The 24,066-nt window shown below is 36.1% G+C and overlaps 1 protein-coding gene across 5 annotated transcripts in view; it reads right to left on the reverse strand.

Moving 5' to 3' along the window:
• LOC135842270 (hypoxia-inducible factor 1-alpha-like) overlaps window positions 1–24,066 on the reverse strand; it is a 132,163-nt gene that overhangs the window by 54,005 nt on the left and 54,092 nt on the right. For all 5 annotated transcript variants that reach the window (XM_065359644.1, XM_065359647.1, XM_065359646.1 and 2 more), the window contains one exon: window positions 17,676–18,574. In XM_065359644.1, coding sequence (XP_065215716.1) covers window positions 17,676–18,574 — 899 coding nt within the window. The remainder of the gene's footprint in view (window positions 1–17,675; window positions 18,575–24,066) is intronic.

Here is a 24,066-nt window from a genome sequence, read left to right on the forward strand (position 1 = left end):
AATGGTGCAAACCGCAGCGCACTATGTGGTGTTTTTCACAAACAGCAGCCATATGAAGTTGGTGAGGCTGGCCCACCACAGTGACTTGGATGGCAAAAAAAGGCGCGCATGGGGTTTTACAACAAAACTCAAGAGTTGGAAGTAGTGATATCGTAGTCATTTTCAACGAGGAATTCGAATCCGATGTCCTTTTTTTTGCCCGACCCCTTGGGGGAGGGGGAGTGGGGTGCGACGGAAATTGAATTTTGTAAAAATGAAAAAAATTGAGTGATTCTGAATTTAATTTTTTCCTCAAGAGTTGGTGTTTTAAACTTGTAAATTACGTACCTAACAAGTTGTCTGAACTATTTCATGTTTTTGGTAGGTTTGAGAAGGAATAAAATCGATTTTTAGGTGGATAACCGCAAGAAGGCCCTGTCGTTTCAAGAAGGTCCCATCAAGGTCTCTTTTGTAAAGCGCTCCCATGGAAATATTGGTTGTGGAAAAAAAAATTACTACGCAGGAAATGAACAGTGGAAAGATGCTTCTGTTCAACAAAAAAAACCGGAGCTCGCTATATCATTGTAAACCAAAATAGCAAAACACTGAAATATAAAAATGTGTTTTTCTCAAAACCAGGTTTTTGGCAATAGGACCTTCTTGAATAGCACCATTCAAATCTGATCCGAAAGCTGGTAGGTAGCAGATGGGGAGCTAAACCACAGGTCCTGCGCACATCAGCACTAGCGCTGTGTTACTCAGTTGCAGAATATGCTTGCCCAGCATGGGGACAATCAGCACATGCTTAAAAAGTAGAAAGATGTGCCCCTGAATGAAGCCTGTTGATTGGTGACAGGATGCCTCAGACCAACTCCACTCAAAGCTCTGCATTGTCTCGCAGAAATTGCGTAGGGAGGTGGCTGCCAGAGCAGAAAAAACTAAAGCAACACACAACCCCCTACACCCTATGCATGGCTACAACAAATTACCAGAGAGCAGACTAAAATCCAGACACAGTTTCCTGAGAATGAACGCTGTCAAATCTGGAACACAGCATCAAGTAGCAATACTATGAGAGAATCATTGCCCCAAGGCAACCAACTGAAGTACAGCCTCTGGAAAACGCTGAATAGAATTAGAAGTGGAACAACACGCTCGAAATCCAACCTACACAGATGGCACTTGGCTGATGACGATCTGTGGGAGTGTGGCGAGGTACAAGATGACAGACACCTTTTCAGGTGCCGTTTATATGGTGACTTTGACGCAGACAAACTGGACTGGGCAATTGATGAAGAGGGGATGAAGTTCCTCAAATATTGGGACAAGAAGGGAATTTAGGTACTTAGTATTGCCGACTGGACAAGAGAAAAAAAATGGCGAAAAAACGTTTTTATCCAAAAAAATCACACTTCAACGAGCTTTAAATAAAAAATTTTTGAATCCACTCAAAAATATATAGAGGAGACATGAGTCTGTCCATGTGAATTTTTTCAACATTTTTTGCCCCCCCCCCTCCAGGAGGGAGATATTGACAAAAGAAAATGTTAAACCATCATATCTCCGAATCTAATTCAAGCACACAAATTTTTTTTCTTTCAAAAATATACTTATCTCCATGAGTAGGTAAGTAGGTACTATGTATAATTGGATTTTTTCAAATTTTTCCTCCATGTGGGTCACCTTCAAAAATTCAAAAATGTGTTTTTTGTGTCACTACACCACCAAAAAAAGCAATACCACCGGTGATATAATTCTGCAATTTTGCACGTGGTCTCCAAAAAAAATAGAAAACCAAGCAACTTCTTTAAACTCCAATTTTGGACCCATAGGCACCCTCTCGCCCAATTTTGGAGCAAAAACTAGACTCATGCCTCCTCTATCTAAATATTGAGTGATTTCAAAAATTTTGTATTCAAAATTCGTTGACGAATGACTTCCCCCTCGAAAAAAGTGTTTCCCCATCATAGGCCAGGGGGTGAGGTGGGGTCAATTTTTTTGACTTCAACATTTAATCAAAATTTTAAAAATCCCAGGACTGGACTATTTCACCCATTTTACCCGGGAATACCCTTTATACTAATGGTAACCAAAATTCCAAAAGCTAAAGTTTATTTTTGGATTTTTGAAAATTTGAAAAATTCAAAAAACTTGTTTCAAGGGCGATTTTTAAACTACATCGTGAAATAAACCTGCAGTTTTTTGATCTAACGAACTAAATACGAACACGTCCTTCAATTTCACTCCCACACAAGGAATAATAACGCGTAGCATTACAGATGTGGCCTTATTCACGAGGGGATGAAAGGGGGTGAAAATACCGCAATTTGCGTCGAATCAATACCACTGTGTATGCAGGAAGTCACAAACGTACGTACAGGGCGTGGATAGGGAATAGGGATACAATACTCTGTCGAGAAAGAAAGTTAATTTATGCAGCTACGTAATAGGTACTCACTACTTAGGTAGGGTACGTAAACATAATATGTACACTACATGGTCACAAAATTTCACACGTTTATATGGGAAATGTGACTGTAAGTGTAACTTATCTTTTACCGACTTTTCGGAGAAAAGTGGAGTATTGTATTTGTTGCGATAGTGGAAGTTGGGTCGGGGAGTGACTTTTCTTTGCGTTTCGAGGGTCTGGGATCACGATAGGCTCATTCCCAAAATTTCAGGTTTCCTTATATAAGGTTTATATATATAGATATATATAGAGATATATATATACAATTTTTTTTTTGAATTTTTGATTTAATTCGAAAGCTACGAACTTTTGGATCGAAGTGAATATGCGAAATTATAGAGATCGTAGAGGCCTACTTAGATTTCAAGTTTCATCAAAATCGGTTCAGCCGTTTTCTAGGTAATGAATTTTGAAAAATTTTGAAAAAAAATTTTGTCGCTCGATAAACTTGTAAGCTGCGTTCTTTTGGAACTTGATGATGATGCCAAAATGTTCGGCTAGTAGCCTAGTTGTGACATTTAAAATTTGATCAAAATCGGTTCAGCCGTTGCTGAGAAATTAAATTTTTAATAAATTTTGTGCAAAGTCACCCCCCGAAAATTTGAAAAAGCTCAATTTTGTTTTCGATTACGTAAGAAAGCTACGAACTTTTGGATCATGGTGCAAGTGCGAAATCATAGGAATGGTGATGGACTTGTGATACTTCAAGTTTCAGAAAAATTGGTTCAGTCGTTACTCAAGGTAATGATTTTTAAGTGAAAAATGTCGAAAAAAAATTTTGTCGCTCGATAAACTTGGAAGCTTTGAACTTTTGAAACACGATGATGGTGACAAATTGTCCGGCTAGTATCCAAGGGCTGACATTTTGAGTTTCATCAAAATCGGTTCAACCGTTCCTGAGAAATAATTTTTTTAAAAGTTCAATTTTAAATGAATTCGTGTGCCAAGTCTTTACTTAAATATTTAAGTACTCGTATGTGATGAGGTGAATTTACACATAAAATTCAATTTCTCAGCAACGGCCGAATCGATTTTGATCAAATTTGAAATTTCAGAACTACACTACTTAGCGGAGATTTCGCCATCATCATCAAGTTCCAAAAGTTCAAAGCTTCCAAGTTTATCGAGCGACAAAATTTTTTTTCGACATTTTTCACATAAAAACTCATTTAAAAATTTATTTCTCAGGAACCTTTGAACCGATTTTGATGAAACTCAAAATGTCAGCCCTTGGATACTAGCCGGACAATTTGTCACCATCATCGTGTTTCAAAAGTTCAAAGCTTCCAAGTTTATCGAGCGACAAAATTTTTTTTCGACATTTTTCACTTAAAAATCATTACCTTGAGTAACGACTGAACCAATTTTTCTGAAACTTGAAGTATCACAAGTCCACCACCATTCCCATGATGCCAGACTTGCACCATGATCCAAAAGTTCGTAGCTTTCACGCGTAATCGAAAACAAAATTTTCAAAAGCTCAAAGCTTTCAAATTTGTCGAGCGACAAAATTTTTTTTCAGAATTTTTCAAAACTCATTACCTAGGAAATGGCTGAACTGATTTCGATGAAACTTGAAATCTCACTAGGTTTGCTCGATTCCTATTAAGTATACGACCCTCAATTTTTTGTGAATCATTCGTGAACGAATTGATCAATTTTTTGAAAGAACCATTCGCCAACGAATCTTTAATTTATGAATAAATTCGTTCGCGAATGAGTCACTAATACGAATCAATTCGTTCGCGAATGATTCATTGAAAATTGAGTAAATGAATCAATTCGTTCGCGAACGAATCACTTGTATGAATTAATTCGTTCGCGAACGATTCACTTGTACGAATCGATTCGTTCGCGAACGATTCACTTGTACGGATCGATTCGTTCGCGAACGATTCACTTGTACGAATCGATTCGTTCGCGAACGATTCACTTGTACGAATCAATTCGTTCGCGAACAATTCACTTGTATGATTCGATTCGTTCGCGAACGAGTCACTTATACGAATCGATTCGTTCGCGAACGATTCACTTATACGAATCGATTCATTCACGAACAAGTCACTTATACGAATCAGTTCGTTCGCGAATCACTGTTTAAATAAAAGTGGATCAATTCGTTCGTAAAAGATATTTATTTTACAAAAAGTCGGTCTTCTCACGCTTAATGCGTGAGAGTTTTTTTTTAATTGAGTGAGTAATTATTAAAAGATGGTGACGATAAATTACCAAGTTAAATGACGTAGTAGCTCTATCTGTATGTATATTACGATATGTTTAAAAAATGATAGAAGAAGAAAACGCAAGCAGCAGACATCGCCTATTAACCTAATTTGTATTTTAATCTTTTATAATCTGCTGATGCGCTTATCGAATCCGAATCGCCGTTTTGGAATTCTAAACGGTGGAATTTTTTCGTCAGCTCACTACCATTCTTCGTAATCCTCCTATCACTGTAATTATATTCTGCGAGTGTGTTCGGTGTGGTCTGTGGGGTGATTATCGTTCCTAGCTTCTTACATAATCGCTTTAATTCAGAAAACTTTTCCTGATAATTTGAAAAATATTACGAATCACAAAAAACCTCTTGAAAATATTCATTCGTTGAAGGGACAATTTAAATCATCTTTTCCAAAATTGGGAGATGGATAATTTCAACAAAAAAAGGACACTCGAGATGAGTGATTTTTTGACGCTTAAGTGACCAAAAAAAACAATCAATCATTGGGAATGAGAAATCTACGTAACCTAATTGGGTCTACACTACAGTAAATATGTGAGAAAATCTTGAGCAAAATACGATTACGGTGGATGATGTAAAATGAAGAGAGGGAACAAGGGATGCAATAAATCGTATCGGAGCTTATCTCCCATTTTTTTTTCTTTCACTCGACATTGATAAGAAGAAAATAGATGCATTGTTAGTAACCTTGTACGAATTTGGTAAGTGTGGCTTTCTTACAATTATCCGACTGATTTATAGTCAGTCTAGTACCAATTACCTTGCAAAGTATTGTTTCATTCATTACAAATATTCAGTTCTAAAAAAATTTCCAACATTTTATACTTTTCTTCCCACCATTTCAATGGGTTTCCTATAATGGAGGCCAATTGCTTGAGAAAATTTGTTAATTTCTTATGAAATTGGCTTAGAAATTTTTTTAAAAATAATTTAATATGGCTAAAATTTAGTAAACATTTTTCAAAACATGACTAAATCAACAAAAATTAAGAAAAATTCGGAAAAAAATTAAATGCAACCAAAACAGAACAAAATTTGAAAAAAACCACAAAAAATGCCATAAAAAATTTTGAAATACCATCTCATAAAATCTAAGCAAAATATTTCAAATAATCAACAAAAATTACAAGAAATCTGGGAGAATTGAATATCAAGTATTGGCACAATAAAATTTTGCAAAATTGAAAAAAAAAAACATGAAAATCTTAAAAATAGTTACGTACAAGAATTTTTCAAAAAAATTGATGAAATTTCAATGATATTGCAAAGAATTGAGCGAAAGTTGCATGAAACACGTGAGAAAATGGCATAACATGGCAACCACTGGAAAAGACCAAAAATTCATTCAATTTCCCTCCAAGTTTGCCCAATTTTGCCAAAATTTTTAGATTATTGTTTTATTACAGATTTCAATGTAAAATCTTCTTCGCTTGTTTTCAACAATTTTTCTGCAATTTCCACCAAATATCGCAGAATTTTCGCAACTTTTTGATAATTTTCGGTAATTTTAGTGCTCTTATATTGTTTAAATAAATTTTCGAACATTTTTTCATGCAGTTTTTGAAACGTTTTACCGAGTTCTACTTGGTTTCTGGTGACAGGACGAACTATAAAATTTCCAACTTTATGTAGAACTACCCAAACAAGAAATGACATTAAAATATGGCAAACCAATCAATATAGACGCGAAATTCATCGAGTGCCATCCAACTATCGATATCGCAGATCTAAACACAAAACGCAAGTTTTACTTCGAAACGTAGAGCTAATGGTTACTTTTCAGTATACAATAAATGGGTTTGTATTGTCTCCGCTTCGATATGGTTAGTTATAATTCCATAATTGATGCGATGGCACAAGTACGAGTTGTTAACAATTTAATAAATTGTCGTCGTCGAGGAATGTTTTCGCGACGAACAAATGAAGAGGATGAGGGGGGCGGGGTGCGGTATGAGGAGATACTCTCTTACATAATGCTCGCGACATGTGCTACAAACAATATACATACGAGTACATCAACAATATTCTACTCGTACATACCAGAATAAGGCGTATATAAGAGAATACTCGTGCAACGTATGTGATGTGTAAAGTACTTGTACGTATACGTAGATATCATACATGAAAATTGAGAAGAGACGATCGGAGGGAGAAGTTACACGATGTATGTAAATGTGTCCGTATTGTAGAGAGAAACAGAGAAACGGAGAGGCAGAAGACGCGGATGACGGATTCGCCGACGGCTAATTAGGAAGTACTCGGTTAGTAGTGAAGTAGTAGCCTTCGAGAATATTTTCATTAATACGGCGCGCTGCTACGCGTATCATTCGACGAATACTCGTAGTACGCAGATCTAGCGAGCAGAAAAACAACGAGGTGGTGCAATTCGCAACTTTGCACGCCGGTGATAAGCTATAGAGAAAAGTGAAGGGCAACGACGCGACGTCAACATCTCTCCTCTAGTTTGCCAAAACCAAAGATCACCATAGAGCATGGATGGTTGGATGCTGAGCTGACTATCTCATCATCTCAACTCTTCTCGAGCTGTCCATGTCCAATTCCATAAACACACACCGATCGCCATCATCATCATCATCACATCCTCTTCTCGTATTGAGCAAAAATGAGCATAGACAACATAATAACATCACCGAGTTGGAGTTAGATCACCACACTGAGGTCTGAGGAAGCATCGGCGGCATCAGACGAAGGGGACGATCTATTTTCAGATAATTAAACGTTGCCAAGTCGTGTTCGCGATTTACTCGCGATCTGCGGTGAAAAACAGCTACACCGTCTTATAGTCGTATAGTAATCTTACAGCATTCATCAGCGGAGTGTCACTGTTGGTCATATCGTCTCGAAACCGCCGCGTCGAAGATGCGGGCATCGTCGAGAGAGCGAGGGAAAAGAGAGGATGAGAAAAATTCGCGAATGCGGAAAAATCCTTCTGATTGACTGTACGAGACATGGCCGCGCCACCGCCGTTGCTGCTGCACAGGTAGAGAAGAATGCCAAAAAATTATTTCAGTTTCAAAATCATTCTAAAACGTACATTGGCGGGGTTGAAAAAGGAATGCGTACTACTGTGACAAGAACATAACGAAATTCACGGTCGCGTTGGCTGTATTTTTTTATTTTTCGTATTTATTTACTTCTTTCCTCGTTTGTCTCGCGAAAAATGAAAGAAAGCTTCTACAAGCAGAGAAAAAAAGGAAAACTAGCAGAGTAAACGTTTCTACAGTTTTCTCAATTGATCGAACGTCGTCGGCTGTCAATTTTCCTGGCAGCTTTTTCAACATATTGCGTGGGTCGAAAATCGAATGTTTACCTAATGAGAAAATAAGCATCGAGATCGGCACAAAAATTTATAAACCAAACAAACGTGAATGAATCAAAAGACGACTCCGAAAAACATTCAGTCGCTGAAATTCATTTTTCGATTTTTGGCGAATTTTTAAAAATTCGAATTTGGCTTATTTCTCATAAAAAAGAAAAATTCAAAGTGGTATCTACTCTAGGGTAAGATAGGTGAAATGCCCTAGTCCTCGGATTTTTGAAATTTTTATGAAACATTGTTAGCTACCCTTAAAAAACATTTTGGGGCCAAAAAATTTTCCCATGTCCCACTCCCTCACCTACAAAGGCGAAAAACGTATTTTTCGGGGAAAATCATACTTCTCAACGAGTTTTGAAAAAAAATTGAATTTCCCCAAAATGTACCTATTGTCCTACAGGAGATTATGAGTCTAGCCACGTGAATTTTTTTCAGCATTTTATAGACTCTCGGATGAGGGGGGGGGGAGAGATATTGACAAAAGAAAATGTTAAACTTGGAAAAGATTCGATTGGCTATACTCATATTTCCTGTTAGGGCTCTGTATATACATTTTGGGCGAATTCGATCCAGTTTTTGTTCATTGCAAAACTCATTGAATTTTCTCCCGAAAAAAACGTTCTTTGGCATTGTGGGCAAGGGGGGGGGTGAAGTGGGGGAAATTTTTTCGGCTTCAGTAGCGTATTAAAATTGGTTTGCAGAATGAATTTCGACTCTCCATCTTGGTTTGATGAAATTTTGAGGAAATTTCAAGATTCAAAAATCTACTGGAGGCTCCAGTAATTTTCAAAAATGTCGTTGGAGGCTCTAAAATGACTTGAAATCCACCAGAAGTCGTTTTCAGAGGGTGTTAAAATTGGAGTGTAGAGTAAATTTCAGCTTTCCATCCCCATTTGATGAAATTTTGTGAAAATTTAAAGTTTCAAAAATCTGCTGGAGTCTTCAGGAATTTTCAAAAAGTCGCTGGAGGATCCAAAACAACTTGAAATTCACCTGCAGTACTTCGTAGCGTATTGAAATTAGTTTTTGGAATAAATTTTAGCTTACAACTCCAATTTGATGGAATTTTTAGGAATTTCGAGATTCAAAAATCTGCTGGAGGCTCCAGAACTGCTCAAAACGGGTTGAAACCGATTTGGCGTGTCGAAAATAGGGTATACCCCAAATTTCAGCTTTCTTGGTCAATTTGGTAAAATTTTGATTTTTTCCCTCATTTTTGGCCTAAATGGGATTTTCAAAAATTCACCAAAAATCGAAAAACGCACTTTAGCACTTGAAATTTTGACAGGTGATAAAGTTTTGCAAGATCTTTCGATCTAACTTTGTAAAAGTTTGAAAAAGTTCGTGCAAGTCCTACGTTGAAACGCAAAATCTGCGATTTCGGCTGACCTGTCAATCATGGCCGCCATTTTGTAAGTAAGGCCAACTTTTTTTGGGGCAAGTTTGCTTTAAAATGTTCCTTAGGATGTCCCCTTTCAAGAAAAAAGTTGTCCCGGAGGATCGGCGGGGGGAGGGGGTGCTATTACTCCTATTCTCATATGCCGGACTAATAATAAAGGCGTATAATTTTAAAAGTAACGGACTTCTTCCTACGCTACAGACTTGTAATTCAAGCCGACCAGTGTTTCGAAGTACGAAAAAGCAAATTTACGCCTAATCAGCAAAATTTAGTCTCTATTTACCTTCCATTTCATCGTCGTTATTTTCTTTTCCATTGTTTTCGCAATAACTATAACCGTATCGGTCAATTTCTTTCCTTCTTTGGCCAATGTTTAGCTTTTTTTTTTCTTTCTCTCTCCTTGTTTCTATAACATCGAGAAAATCTACACGCTTTCGATTTCTGTCGACGTCGTTCGGTCGTGTTTTATGCTTCTTTTTTTTCCTTCTTCCGATTCCGCAACACGACGAGCGACGACGAGTAAAGGAAATAAAGAAATTGAAATAATTGAAATGGAACGATTCGACGTTTCCCTCGAGTACTTGTAACAAACATGCAGCAGCTATGTATTTATGTACATCTGTAGCGACATCGATCGACGCAGGCTTCCAATACCTACCCCTATTTCCGAATAGCTGTAATAAAACGTGTGTGTGTGGGAGGGGGGGGGGGGGTAAAACCTCCTCCGCAAGGAATGTTTTCAATCGTGGGAATGTTTTTGGCTCTAAATTTTATAATAAAAAGTTATTGATGATGGAATTTCACAAGATTTTTTTTGTTTTCAAAATTTCGACAAAATGTCAGAAAGTCATTTTTGGAAGATTGACGTAGCAATAGATTGATTTGCCAAAGTTACAGGTAATTCGCCTAAAATTGTCAAATTACCAGTAATTTACCAAAAAATTACCAAATTTCTAGTAATTTTCAAAAAAATAACAAATATTATTTTCAATGAGCTGCTAAAAAATTACGTCGATTTTTTGATTTTTGAACTGCATTTGCTCGAGTAAAACAATCACTTTTGTAGGACTTTGTCAACTATTTGTTTTCTGTAGATCAGATATTCGTGGAGAAAAAATAATAACCTAGACAACGTCTACTGATCACATCTCGTAGGACTCTTCGTATATATGTACAAGGAAAGACGCCGATAAAAAGACTATACGGTAATAAAATTTTAGTACGCGTGGCGACTGTTTAGTATCGTCGTCGTGTGAACACAAAATGACAATTTCGTAAGCCTACAGCGTATTAATAATAATAACATTCAGTCATTATTATTACTCGTATATGTCATAACCTCGTCTCTTAATCACATTCGCATCTCTTTTCCTCCTCTTGTACGAATATTTCGCGCTAGCCATCTTCACAATCCGCCATTTTGAATTACACACTATATTTATTCCATATAGCCTAGTATAACGAAGTATTTTCATTTCGTTTGTTTTCAGCATCTCTGAGAGAAAAATCAACGGAATCTGGTTATATACTCGTACTACTTCAATTTCACCAAAACGAAGACTGCTTTAAGGAGTTCAATACTCAAATTCAGTACATTGGATCCGAAAACACAATATGACGGTTCGTGATTTAGTAGAAAGCCCAGCATTTCATCATCGACTATTTCCAAGCACACTTACGAAAATTATAACTCCAAAGTGCCAAGCTCGAGTACTTTTCTTATCACGATAATCGAATGAACAATGCATTTACAAAGTTTAATTACTAATCCCAGCGCGTGTTCGCGATGAATCGATGAATTTCTCCTGTATAATTACGAAGCTTATTCATACCCAAGACGAGCACATACGTCCAAAATTCAAACGACGATGGATAAGTGAAAATGCAGCGTCATTTGTCCCACATTACATCTCAAAAATTTCACTTAATGCTGGTAAAAAATAAAACAAAGTTTTTAAAAATTGTTGCAAAAAAATGACTTTTTGAATAATTTTTGTAAAAAAATAATTTTTTGGCAATTTTTGCAAAAAAGTAAAATTTATGGAAATTTTGTGCAAACAAGCATGTTTGTTTGACACTTTTATTTTGAACAAAAAGAAAACCAAATTTTTGTAAATTTCAGCAAGAGAGCAAGATTTTTGGAAATTTTGTCATGAAAGTAAGATTTTTGCAATTTTGGGAAAATGTAAGATTATTTTGTAATTTTTCAACAAAAAACAGAATTTTTGAAAATTTTTGCAAAAACATAATTTTTGGAAAGTTTTGCAAAAAAGTAAGATTTTTTTTGAAATTTTGGCAATAAGCAAGATTTTTTGCAATCCTGACAAAAAAAAAACAAAATTCTTAAAATCACTGCAAAAAATAATTTTTTGACAATTCATTTCCAAAAAAGTAACATTTTTGGCAATTTTAATTTAAAAAAGTAAAATTTTTGGCAATTTTAGTAAAAAAGCAAAATTTTTGGCAATTTTGGAAAAAATTAAAATTAATAGAAATTTTGCCATAAAAGCAGGATTTTTGGTAATTTTGGCAAGAAAGCAAGATTTTTGAAAAATTTTGTCATGAAAGTAAGATTTTTGCAATTTTGGCAAAATGTAAGATTATTTTGCAATTTTCTGACAAAAAACAGAATTTTTGAAAATTTTTGAAAATTTTTGCAAAAAGATAATTTTTGGAAAGTTTTGCAAAAAAGTAAGACTTTTTGCAATTTTGGCAATAAGCAAGATTTTTTGCAATCCTGACAAAAAAACAAAATTATTAAAATCACTGCAAAAAAATAATTTTTTGACAATTTATTTCCAAAAAAGTAAAATTTTTGGCAATTTTGAAAAAAAATTGAAAATAATAGAAATTTTGCCATAATGCAGGATTTTTGGTAATTTTGGCAAGAAAGCAAGATTTTTGAAAAATTTTCGCAAGAAAGTAAGATTTTTGGAAATTTTTGCACATACATAAAAGTGATATTTTGGAAAATTCTTGCAAAAAAGTATTCAAGCTTAAAACTTTGATTTTGCCCTCCCCTTGAGTACCTTTTGACCATCGTCTCGATCAGTACACACGATGCCCCTCAATATAACATAATGTAGGTACAAGCTTTCAACGCAGAATAATACCAAATACTACGATTTTATTATATAAAAATAAATATGATGAAAGTTTTTATCTTTCAGACCAGATGTGAGATTTGATAATACACTTAGCATTCACCAGGGAAGAGCATTGAAGCCTATACATATAGCATAGCTCGGTTCATACTCGATTATAAAGACATACAATTAATAATAATTATCGCAATAGGTTATCTATCACAAATTCTAAGGTACATTATCGAAGTTCGAGGTTCAGCTGACTACGAAGGGATACCTAATATCATCCATCATTTCATTTCTAGTACATTCCAACCGCTGTACCTCTCTATTTATTACGCAATATTTTAGGTACGTGGTACACATACATACATACATATTACCAGTATGTAGAATACCAACGACGATGGTAGCTCTCATTTTTTTCATTCATTCAATTTTTTCGAGTCGATTTCCTAAAAAAACACACCAACTATGTGATCTCGTGAAAATTGAAAATTACTCTCAAACACTTTTTTTTAAAAAAAAAAAAAAGATGCATTCACGCGGAAATTAATTAGTCATCTCGGTTAAAGTGTAATCAACACTAGCGCAACAGTTTGCTTCTTTTTGATGACTAGGTGTACGTTTTATGAATATGAGATAAGATCGAGATAGTCGATTAACGGTTCCAACATCGGGAGAGATTTTTATCCCCTATAGATCACACCGTGACTTCATTATTAATCCTCATTCCTTATCATTCTGTTCCTTCACCGACTGTGTGATGATAATATACTAGGCACGTGTCATCTGAAAAAGTGACAGTTAGAGAGACCAAGAACCTCATACATTGGAAGAAAGCAGCACATTTGGAGTATTTGGCGATTACTTCTGAATGATTCGGAGGTTTGAGTAGGTAAGCATTCGAGCAATACCATCGAAGACATAACCAAACTAAAAAAAACAGTTCCAAATTACGAGCCAATTCTCAATCTCACGTCAACCTCGAAAAAATACCATACGAGTAATAATATATTCTTATCAAAAAACCAACATGACGAAAAAAAAATATGAACCAAACAACTCGATTATAGTATCTCGGTTATAAGGCGTTCTAATAATCTGTCAAGTGTACGTTAAGTTATACGACGACGTTACGTAGTATACCCTACACACAATAGTCTTCAAGTATATGTACGAATTCTCGAGTATTTGAAAGAAAAAATTTCATCTAATCGACGCTTTTTTTTTACAGCTTACAACACACAGACACACCAAACAAGCACTTAATTACTCGCGTTTTTCTATTGGTTCGCAAACAAGCTGCGTAACTTGACGTCCGATTCGGTCCCAACTCTTATTACACCTGAGCAGGTAGGTACGTATAGGTACACCAAAGTAATTGCGTTAACGCAGCTACGTTATACCTTTTCTTTCGAGAAAATCGTGCCAGAGTGAGAGGGCGAGAGGAAAAAAACCGCCAATAAAAACCTTCTAGCGTCTACGAGTGAAAAAAAACTCGATTAAGTAAAAAATTTCCAAGAATTCGCGTCCTTTCCAATCACACGTGTAATTAATTTCTCGCTGAACTGGAAAAACGGTTGATACATATAACGCTCGATGGATTCAAAATCACAGTTCTGCCACTCGCTGTCGTCTGTGTATTGTGCTTTAAAAAACAAAAGGTGAGCCCAACCGGAGTGAAAGGGGATCAGGGGGGGAATCGAACTAAAGAGGAGGAAATTTCAACGACGAGTAGGTAGGTACACGTGTATATGTATTATAAAAAATCCTCTTCTTTCTTTCTTTCTTTTTTTTATTAATGTCCTTATTCGCGATTAATTAATACGTCTGGAGGCTGGAACGATCGGTTATGCGATAATTACTTTGCTTATTCCGATCGCGGGATGATAATAATATCCAGTATTGTGTCGCAAACAAAATGCCGGCACCGGCACAATCTTCACAGTGGGCAGAGACGGGGTTATATTGGCGAAAGTATCGACGTAAAAAATTCAAACCCTCGAACACGAACCATGGATGCATGCGTAGCCTTGCATACGTGGCCAGGTCGACAATAATTACGATCAAACGTACGAGTACAACACACTTGAAAACTCTTCAACTTCACACTTTCGAGGGCCATTTTATCGATATTTCTCTTGTGTCTTAGACCATTCAATTGTCATGGCACCTCGTCTTGTGCCCACAAGTGAAGTATTCCAACTGGCAAAAAAATTTTGAACCAAAAGAGCGAGCTGCAAAAATATATCACCATTTACCAGTTAAAATTTCAGGAGCCAAAAGTGCATGTTTTAATTTGGGTCAAAAAAAGAAAAAAAAAGTGCAAATTACACTTAATTGATCTAGACAGCTGAAATTTTGTATTTCTTCATCTATAATCAGGTCTTTTCTTCTCACTTCTTTTTTGAGAGCACTCTAATTCTCGATCCACTCTCCTATGAAGTTCTGATTTTTTTTTTGCCAAATTTTCCCAAGTAAATTATCAAAAAATGACCATTTTTGTGCAAAATTTCCAAAAAATGCCTATTTCTTGTCAAAATTGTCAAAAAGTGGCCATTTTTGGTAAAATTGTTGAAAGGAGGCAATTTTTGCCAAAACTGCCAGACAGTCCAGTGCTTACCGAAATTTCTCAAGAAACCCTGTTTTTGTCCAAAATTCCCAAAAAATGCATATTTTTTCTCAAAATTGTCAAATGTGTCCATTTTTGGCAAAATTATCGAAAATAAGTAATTTTTGCAAAAACTGTGAGACCGTCTAGTGGTTTCCAAGATTTCTCCAAAAAATCATGTTTTTACCAAAATTGTCAAAAAATTCCTAGGTAAGTACTTAGGTACCTTATTTCTTGTCAAAATTGTCAAAAAGTGGCCTTTTTTGGTAAAATTGTTGAAAATAGACAATTTTTGACAGCCCAGTGCTTATTACCAAAATTTCTCAAAAAATTCCCATTTCGTGTCAAAATTATCAAAAAGTGGTCATTTTTGGTAAAACTGTGGAAAAGAGGTAATTTTTGACAAAACTGTGTGACAGTCTAGTGCTTACCAAAATTTCTCAAACAAATCCTGTTTCTGTCCAACATTGTCAAAAAATTTAATTTTCTTGTCAAAATTGTCAAAAGAGTCCATTTTTGGTGAAATTCTCAAAAAAAGTCAATTTTTGTCAAAACTGTCAAAAAAGTCCAGTTCTTGCCAAAATTTACCAAAAAATTCCTATTTCTTGTCAAAATTATCAAAAAGTGGCCATTTTTGGCAAAACTGTGGAAAAGAGGTAATTTTTGACAAAACTGTGTGACAGTCTAGTGCTTACCAAAATTTCTCAAACAAATCCTGTTTCTGTCCAACATTGTCAAAAAATTTAATTTTCTTGTCAAAATTGTCAAAAGAGTCCATTTTTGGTGAAATTCTCAAAAAAAGTCAATTTTTGTCAAAACTGTCAAAAAAGTCGATTTTTGTCAAAACTGTCAAAAAAGTCCAGTTCTTGCCAAAATTTACCAAAAAATTCCTATTTCTTGTCAAAATTATCAAAAAGTGGCCATTTTTGGCAAAACTGTGGAAAAGAGGTAATTTTTGACGAAACTGTGAGACAGTCTAGTAGCTCACCAAAATTTCTCAATCAAAATTGTCAAAAGTGTCCATTTTTGGTAAACTTCTCAAAAAAAGTCAATTTTTGTCAAAACTGTCTAAAAAGTCCAGTGCTTGCCAAAATTTCCCAAAAAATCCTGTTTTTGCCCAAAATTGTCAAAAATGTCCTATTTTTTGTCAAAATTATCAAAAAGTGTCCATTTTTGGTAAAACTGTGAAAAAGAGGTAATTTTTGACAAAACTGTGAGACAGTCTAGTGCTCACCAAAATTTCTCAAACAAATCCTGTTTCTGCCCAAAATTGTCAAAAAATTTAATTTTTTTGTCAAAATTGCCAAAAAGTGTCCATTTTTGGTAAAATTTTCAAAAAGTGGCCATTTTTGGTAAAACTGTGGAAAAGAGGTAATTTTTGACAAAACTGTGAGACAGTCTAGTGCTCACCAAAATTTTTCAAACAAATCCTGTTTCTGTCCAACATTGTCAAAAAATTTAATTTTCTTGTCAAAATTGTCAAAAAGTGCCCATTTTTGGTAAAATTCTTGAAAAAAGACAATTTTTTCCATAACTGTCAAAAAAGTCCAGTGCTTGCCAAAATTTCCCAAAAATCCTGTTTTTGCCCAAAATGATACGGTTTCAAAATTTTCTGCTAGTTGAACGCAATAATCAAAATTTTTGGAAAATTGCATTTTCAAAAAAAACTCAATTCTCGAATACTTTTTATTTTTTCAATTTTGAATTCTCAAATACTTTTTATTTAAAAAATTTCAGGTTCATAAAAAAATTGCCATTAAAAAAAAAACACCCAAAAAACTTTTTTCAAAAAATTTTCAATTTTTGAGCTCTTTTACCCTCTCCTTCTATCTTGCATACAGAAAAATCAATTTCGCCAATCTAGAGAATAATTAATAAATGTAAGCGAATATTTGCAACACAATAAAGAAGGGTAATGATAGAGAGGGGAGGGTTCAACACTCCAAAAGTACCTTTCTGAACAAGAAAAATCAAGTTTGGACTTTCAACTATACGAATTTTATTTCGAAAAAGTCACTTCAACTGATGATGTACGAGTATTTTTGAATATTCTTTCGATTTAGCTACGTCAGGTTAGGACGCCTCCCTAGTCAATTTCAAATTACACCATTCATTCGATTACTCCTATCCAGGAGGTTCGGTTTTTCAATTGCGATTCACCCAGTGATTCTTAGGAGAGTGGTGGAGGGATGGCAAAAACCGGTTTCGATGACATGAGCCCAAAAATGAGAATTGCAATCGAAAGCCTCAGCATCACGAATTGAGACTGGATGGCCCAAAAATGAAACATCCCATGACATTTCTCTTCTCCTTCATTCGCCTTTGATTTCGGAAAGCAAGTCCTTCCAGTTCAAATAATGAATCAGTACTTGGAGGGACACGAATTACAGTGGTAATTTCTTCTCACGGCAAAGATTGAACTGGAGGTAGAGCGAGGTCATCAGCTTCAGATGGTATGGTGACTCTTACATTTATATGTAGGTTTTCACCATTCCATCAAACACAACAGAAATAAACCCAAATCCAAAAAACAAAAAAAGGTACTCACTCGTAAGTCCAGTATCATCCAATCCCAAAAATCCTTTGTTCATTTCCTCGGTAAACGGTACAAAAACATTAACGGTTGCCGGTTTGGGTATATCGGATACCTTCACGACGACGACGCTGCTATCATCGGACGGCGATGATGGGGCGGCAGAAGACTCATTAGATTGAATATTTTCGATTTTAATCGACTGTTCGGCCTCAGAAGACGAAGGAGGCGACGACGACAAATGGTCGTTCTCGCTGCTGATGCTGCTGCCGGACGACGAAAGACCATAAAACGATACCGAATCCTTTCTACGATCTTCGTTCATCAACCAGTATTCGTCCAAAGTTGCACACGGAGGCGACGCTGACGTATCGGAATCGCTACAGCTGCTTCCGCTGCTACTGCTACTACTGGCCAGCAACAGTTCTTCGATGCCCAAAGGTACGCTGCTGGTCAATGGTTCGGCATCGACTTTACGTTGTTGTTGTTGCTGCTGCTGTTTAACAACGCAGCCGGAAGATTGTTTCTTGTTTTTGATAGCGCCGGTACTGGCAGCAGCGGTACGTTGTTGTTGTTGGGTATTGGTGGCTGGGGCAACGGTAGAATATCGGTTTTTGGTGGCGTTCACCGTGATTTTGTTGTTGCTGCTGCTGCTGTAAGGAGATGGCGACGGCGACGGATTGATGCGTAATTTCTCGATCAGACGTTGAGGCGAATTTTCGTACAGATATGTTTCGGCTGCGGCTGCGGCTGCAGATGATGAGGCTGCGGCTGTAGTGGTAGAGGTAGATGTTGTGTCGGCGGCGGCTGTGGCGGCGGTAAGGCTACGAGGCGGCGAATCGACTGGCGTGAGCGGAGTGCATGAGTTGTCTAACTGACACAACGAATATATCTCGTTTTTGTTTTCGATTTCGCTAAAAGAACACAAAATATAACCAAAAATAAAATAAACTGACAAAATCTAGAAAAAAAAAAAAAAAAATACCAAAAATTCTAACGATTAAAAATTGGAAAATTATCGCGAGGGGGGGGGGCACAAGGAGTATATCAAAAGAAACTATTCGTAATAAAGTTGCACGTTAAGTATACATACACAAACATGGAATACGATAAAAAAAAACAACAACAACAAATTGATAATAACAAATAAAAAGGAAGTACGAGAACACACAAACCAACTCGGTCGCAAATTACACTCTTAAAAATACGATATTACTCCCACGAAAAGAGGTAAAAATATCAAAATTTTTTTCTCTTTCTTTTCACAAACATCAATACGATCTCGTAATATTGATTCGCTACGATATCACAGAATATAACGTGAATACGATTCGACGACTTTTGCTGGTATTCGTAGATATTGAGCAAAGTAAACACGACACATTCATTCGTCTCTTTCTGGTAGGTAGGTAGGTATGTTTTTACATAGGTAGCAAAACGTTGTGAGATGACCAATGATAAGATATATACGTAATTGAGTACGGTTATAACTCGCACAATCACAAAATCACTGCACGATTTGCGCGAATTCCGCTAAATAAACGAGGTAAAATGGCACTGGTTTCGAACACACCACCGATGAAAAAGGTGAGAAAAATGAAATTAATCATTAAAGAGAGCCGACGAACAAAATGAAAACAATACGATATAGGCAGATAAACAGACGGGTATTTGAGACGACGATGACGACGACGAAAGCTCGCCAAAACGCGGCATCGAACTAAAAAAGCCAGAACTTTTAACCCAGTTTGCAGTGTATCTGAAATCGATCGATTCGGTAAAACTCGTCGCTATTCGTGACTAATCGGGAGGTGAACGGTCTCCACCTTTTTCCTGACCTATCTGCCGCGTATATTCTGTCTCTCCATTTTCTCGCGCGCCGCTCGCTTCGCTTAATATAGAGATACTGTACTGGTCGTATATCGACGACCGACGTCGACGTCGACGTCGTCGCGTCCCATTCCCAAGCAGGTGGATCGGCGGCGAGCAGCGCCGCGACGTCCACTTCAATCGCGCGACTCGTACTTGTACCTACATTACATACATTACACATCCTACCTCTACCCATCTCCCAACCTACCTATCTACACACACACACATGCTCACACATAGGCCACAAATTGTACGTAAATCAACGTACATCATACATATACATACGTATAATGCTCCGAGTAAGTATGTGAGTATGTGTAGTCAACAATGCGCAACTATAATCGCTTCTTAAAATAATACCATCGCATTTCACAGCACACACACACACACACACACACACACACCGCACCACCACAACAGCAGCAGCACCAACAAACAGGCGCAGGCGAGGTCGTCGTTGTAATGTTCGAGCTTTCAAGGTCTTCTCTTTGGCCGCTCCCTTACTCCCTAATGGCTGAGAAAACTTTACCTATCCTACGCTATTCTATTCGTAATCCGCAGGTACAACGCGAACGTCGCAAACCACCCTCTACCAACCAAGAAGCAGATTAGCAGCGTCTCTTCTCCGTCTATCCTATAGTCAAAATACACCCCCTCACTCCACTCCCCCCACCCCACCCCTCCACAACGATGAATACGCGGACGACTTTCGATATCAACACTGCTATGTGATGTTCGTTCATAACCGCGTAAAAGTTGTAAAAGCTCGAACAATTCGAGTCTATAGATTACAATATTACAGGCGGTTCGATTCTTTCGACGATTGCGACAAGCACGCAATTCTCATCCTGTCGTCCCTCTTCTGTCTTCACTTCGTCAACATCGCAGCGAACTTTTCGCCAAGTAAAGCTGACGTTTTCACGCAACAAAATATTATTGCAAAATAATAAAAGCTCAGTGCTGCGAAACTACATTCTACAACCGAAATTAGGCAGGTGGGCAATAGATAGGCAAATCCAAAATCCAAGAAGCCGAATTCGTACTTTCTTGCATTCTCAAAATGAAATTTCGTGTCACGTCAACTCTTTTTTTCCCAAATAGTCACCCCCCTCCTCTTAAAAAAAATATCAAATTTTCAGGGTAGTTATGTACAAATTTTTCAAGTTGATAATTTTTTCAAAATTTCTTTTTACGTAAGGTTAAGAACGTATAATTTACCTCATCCCCTCTTCCCCAACAAATTTTCAAAAATTTCTCTTCTTTTCCAACAAGAAAGCGAAATATTGTCAAAAAAACTTCGTACAGCCTGTAACGAGATTCGGGTTCGCTCTCGATTAAAATTCGCAACGGAATCAAAAATTTTATTTTTGTGATTTATAGCAAAAAAAGTTGAAGAAATTGAAGGAAAATTTGCGACTAAGGAAGTATTTTGCAACTTCAGCAACCAACTTTTGAAATTCTCCCTCAAATTCTTGCCATTAATATTACATGAAAATTTTGTGAAAATTTTCAGAAACCGGGTGAAATTTCTGTAAAGACAGAACTCGGTAAAAATTGCATTAAACTTTATTAGAAACCTGCCCGAGGCTTTATGTGGAAGCACTGAGCTGCGTGCCCTCAAAGAAAATTTCAAAACTACGTAGAAAATTTCCATAAAAACTTAACAAAATGAAAGAATCTGGGGGAAAAATGAAATTTGACTGAAAAAAGAAGACTATTTAGTTAGTCGAAGCAAAAATCGATGCTCTTTGGACAAAAGGAAAGAACTTTTTAGAAAATTTGGCAAAGATGAGGACGAATTGACTTTTTGTCAATTTACCAAAAATTGACACTCTCTGACAATTTTGACAAAAAACGGTATTTTTTCAACAATTTTTTGCCAATGTTTTTTGTGCAATCTTTACGAGAACAGATCTGTTTGTTAATTTTGGTAAAAATTGACCCATTTTGTTAACTTTACCAAAAAAGGACATATTTTGACAATTGTGCCACAAATGGACACTTCTCGACTACTTTCACTTTGCTAAAAATTAACCTTTTTTTGATAAATTTTCCAAAAATTGACGATTTTTGACTAGGACAAGTTTGGCAAAAAACAGAACTTTTGTCTGACAATTTTGAAACACATTCACAAGGACTTTTTTTTAAACAGATATTGCGAAAAAATCAATTCTTTTCGGATGTTTTGGGTTAGGGGAGGGGATGAGGGGGTACAAAAAAATATAGACTTACAACTTTTGAGATGGACTAGCGTGTCCCCAAAAAAGAAGTGATAAAAAAAGCCTGTCAGGGCTGTTCTTTGTCCCCCTCCTCCCAAGGAACCTTCGAAAATACCTATCAAAAAATTACCATAAGAACTGAAAAAAATGAAAGAATCTGAAAAAAATAAAATAAAATAAAAACAACTTTTCAGAATTTGCCTGCAGTGCACCCAAAAAAGATCAAAAAAAAAGGCCTGCTTAAAATGAAAAAACACAAAAAATATGCACAAATATATTTTGAAAAATTTTGATGAAATTTCATCAGTTTTTAGCAATAATTTCTAGTGATTTTAACGCTTTCAAAGTATTTCTATGCCAAATTGAACACATTTGAACGACGTTCGGGGCAACTTTTCGAGAATACTCAAATTTTGATGAAATTTCAATTCATCCGGGTTAGGTGATTTTACCTAGCTTTTTGGAGCTCCACTCTCGCCCCTTCATTTATAGTGTCCTGAAATATTGTTCAAAATGTCAGAAAAATGAAATTCGAATAATTTTTCATCATGAGAAGCCCATAGGAGAAAGGTGCACTCTGATAAGTATCTGGGTGAAAATGATGAAACTACACTTTTAATACAGCAACTTCACCTTTTCTGATTGATTTTCTTGAAATTATTTTTTTATTTGAAATTATGATTTTATGAAGGTGTAGGAGAGTGGGGGGGGGCACTGCGAATCCAAAACGTTGGATAAAATCTGCAATTCATTTATGGCATAATCGATTTTTTCTTGAAAAATTTTGAAAATACGATGCATTTTTCGATTTTAGGTGAATTTTTGAAAATCAAAATTGGTCCAGAGATGGGGGAAAAAATCAAAATTTCACCAAATTGATCAAAGAAGCTCAAATTTGACATGGATATTTATTCAACCCCCCCCCCCCCACCCGAACTAATCAGCTACGGTATCCTTTTTGAGCAATTCTGAAAAACCACCAGTACATTTTTGAAAAATGCAATTTTCGCATTTAATCCAACGTAGTTGAAAACTCAAAATTCGCCCGTTCTGGAGCCTGCAACTAAATTTTGAAAATCCAAAATTTGGAATCGTTTGCAATCGATGAAGGTGGTTGAAAATAAGGTGTTCACAAAATTTCAGATTTCTAAATCAATTTCATTTGGTAAATTTTAGAATTTTTTTTTGCATTTTTGGCTCAAATTTGATTTTAAAAAATTCACCAGTTCTGGAGCTTGCAGCTAAATTTTGAAAATCCAAAATTTGGAATCGTTTCCAATCGATTAAGGTGATTGAAAATAAGGTGCGCAGTAAATTTCAGATTTCTAGATCAATTTGGTAAATTTTGGATTTTTTTTTGCATTTTTGACCCAAATTTGATTTTAAAAAAATCACCAATAATTGAAAAATGCATTTTAGCACGCGAAATTTTGTTTGCCTGGCCTGTCGGTTTGATTTCATCCGGTTAAATTTTTCCACCATTTCGGATACCTCCCCAACCCCTGTTGATGCCAACAGACAAAAGTCTCACATGAAAGCTCCAACGTCACATTTGTTTCAAATTACAGTATAGAGATACGCTACGTAATAAAAATTTGAAAAACTTGTTAGATATGTACGATATAACTAGCCAGAATTTCTCTACAACGAGTTTGTTTTTTGTTATTTTCATTTTTTTTCAAGATTCGCGTCAACTTTCAGCAAGTACCTACATACAAAAGTAAAGTAGTTTCTGTAAGTTCAAGTACTCGTGTAGGAGAATCACAGCACGTCGAATGTGCGTGCAAAAAATGTCATATACACGCTGTATTATCTGGGGTATTTCTATTTACACATTAGCTACTCGTACTACTAATACATACTGCGTTGAATACAACGACGCGACGCGACGCGGTAATCATTCAAGTTGAATATTATATCAGCGCCTCCTCGCGTAATTCTAAAATAATGCTGCTATCACATGATTCATTCATGATCCGAAAAATTACAACTGCGGCGCGTTGCTGTTGTTTTTGTTGCAGATGCTGCTACAAACTTCGACTCGACTCTAGTCACTCACACACGCAGACGCATCACGCACATAAATAAGAAGAGTGTAAACTGCGATAGGTATTAGGTACATAGGTAATTTCTATCGCAATCTCGAGGTCCAAGTTCAATTTTTCAAATGTCCAGAATTCATGGAAAATTTTACAATTCAGTCTTCGTTAGCAGACTTTAGCGCAATTAACGTGTCTGGCGCGATAAAAATTATTTCATGTTTTCGCAAATTTTATAATAATGAATTAGAAGATCTGAGATCGACAACAATTTTA

Source organism: Planococcus citri, chromosome 4, assembly GCF_950023065.1.
Source record: "Planococcus citri chromosome 4, ihPlaCitr1.1, whole genome shotgun sequence".
NCBI lineage: Eukaryota > Metazoa > Arthropoda > Insecta > Hemiptera > Pseudococcidae > Planococcus > Planococcus citri.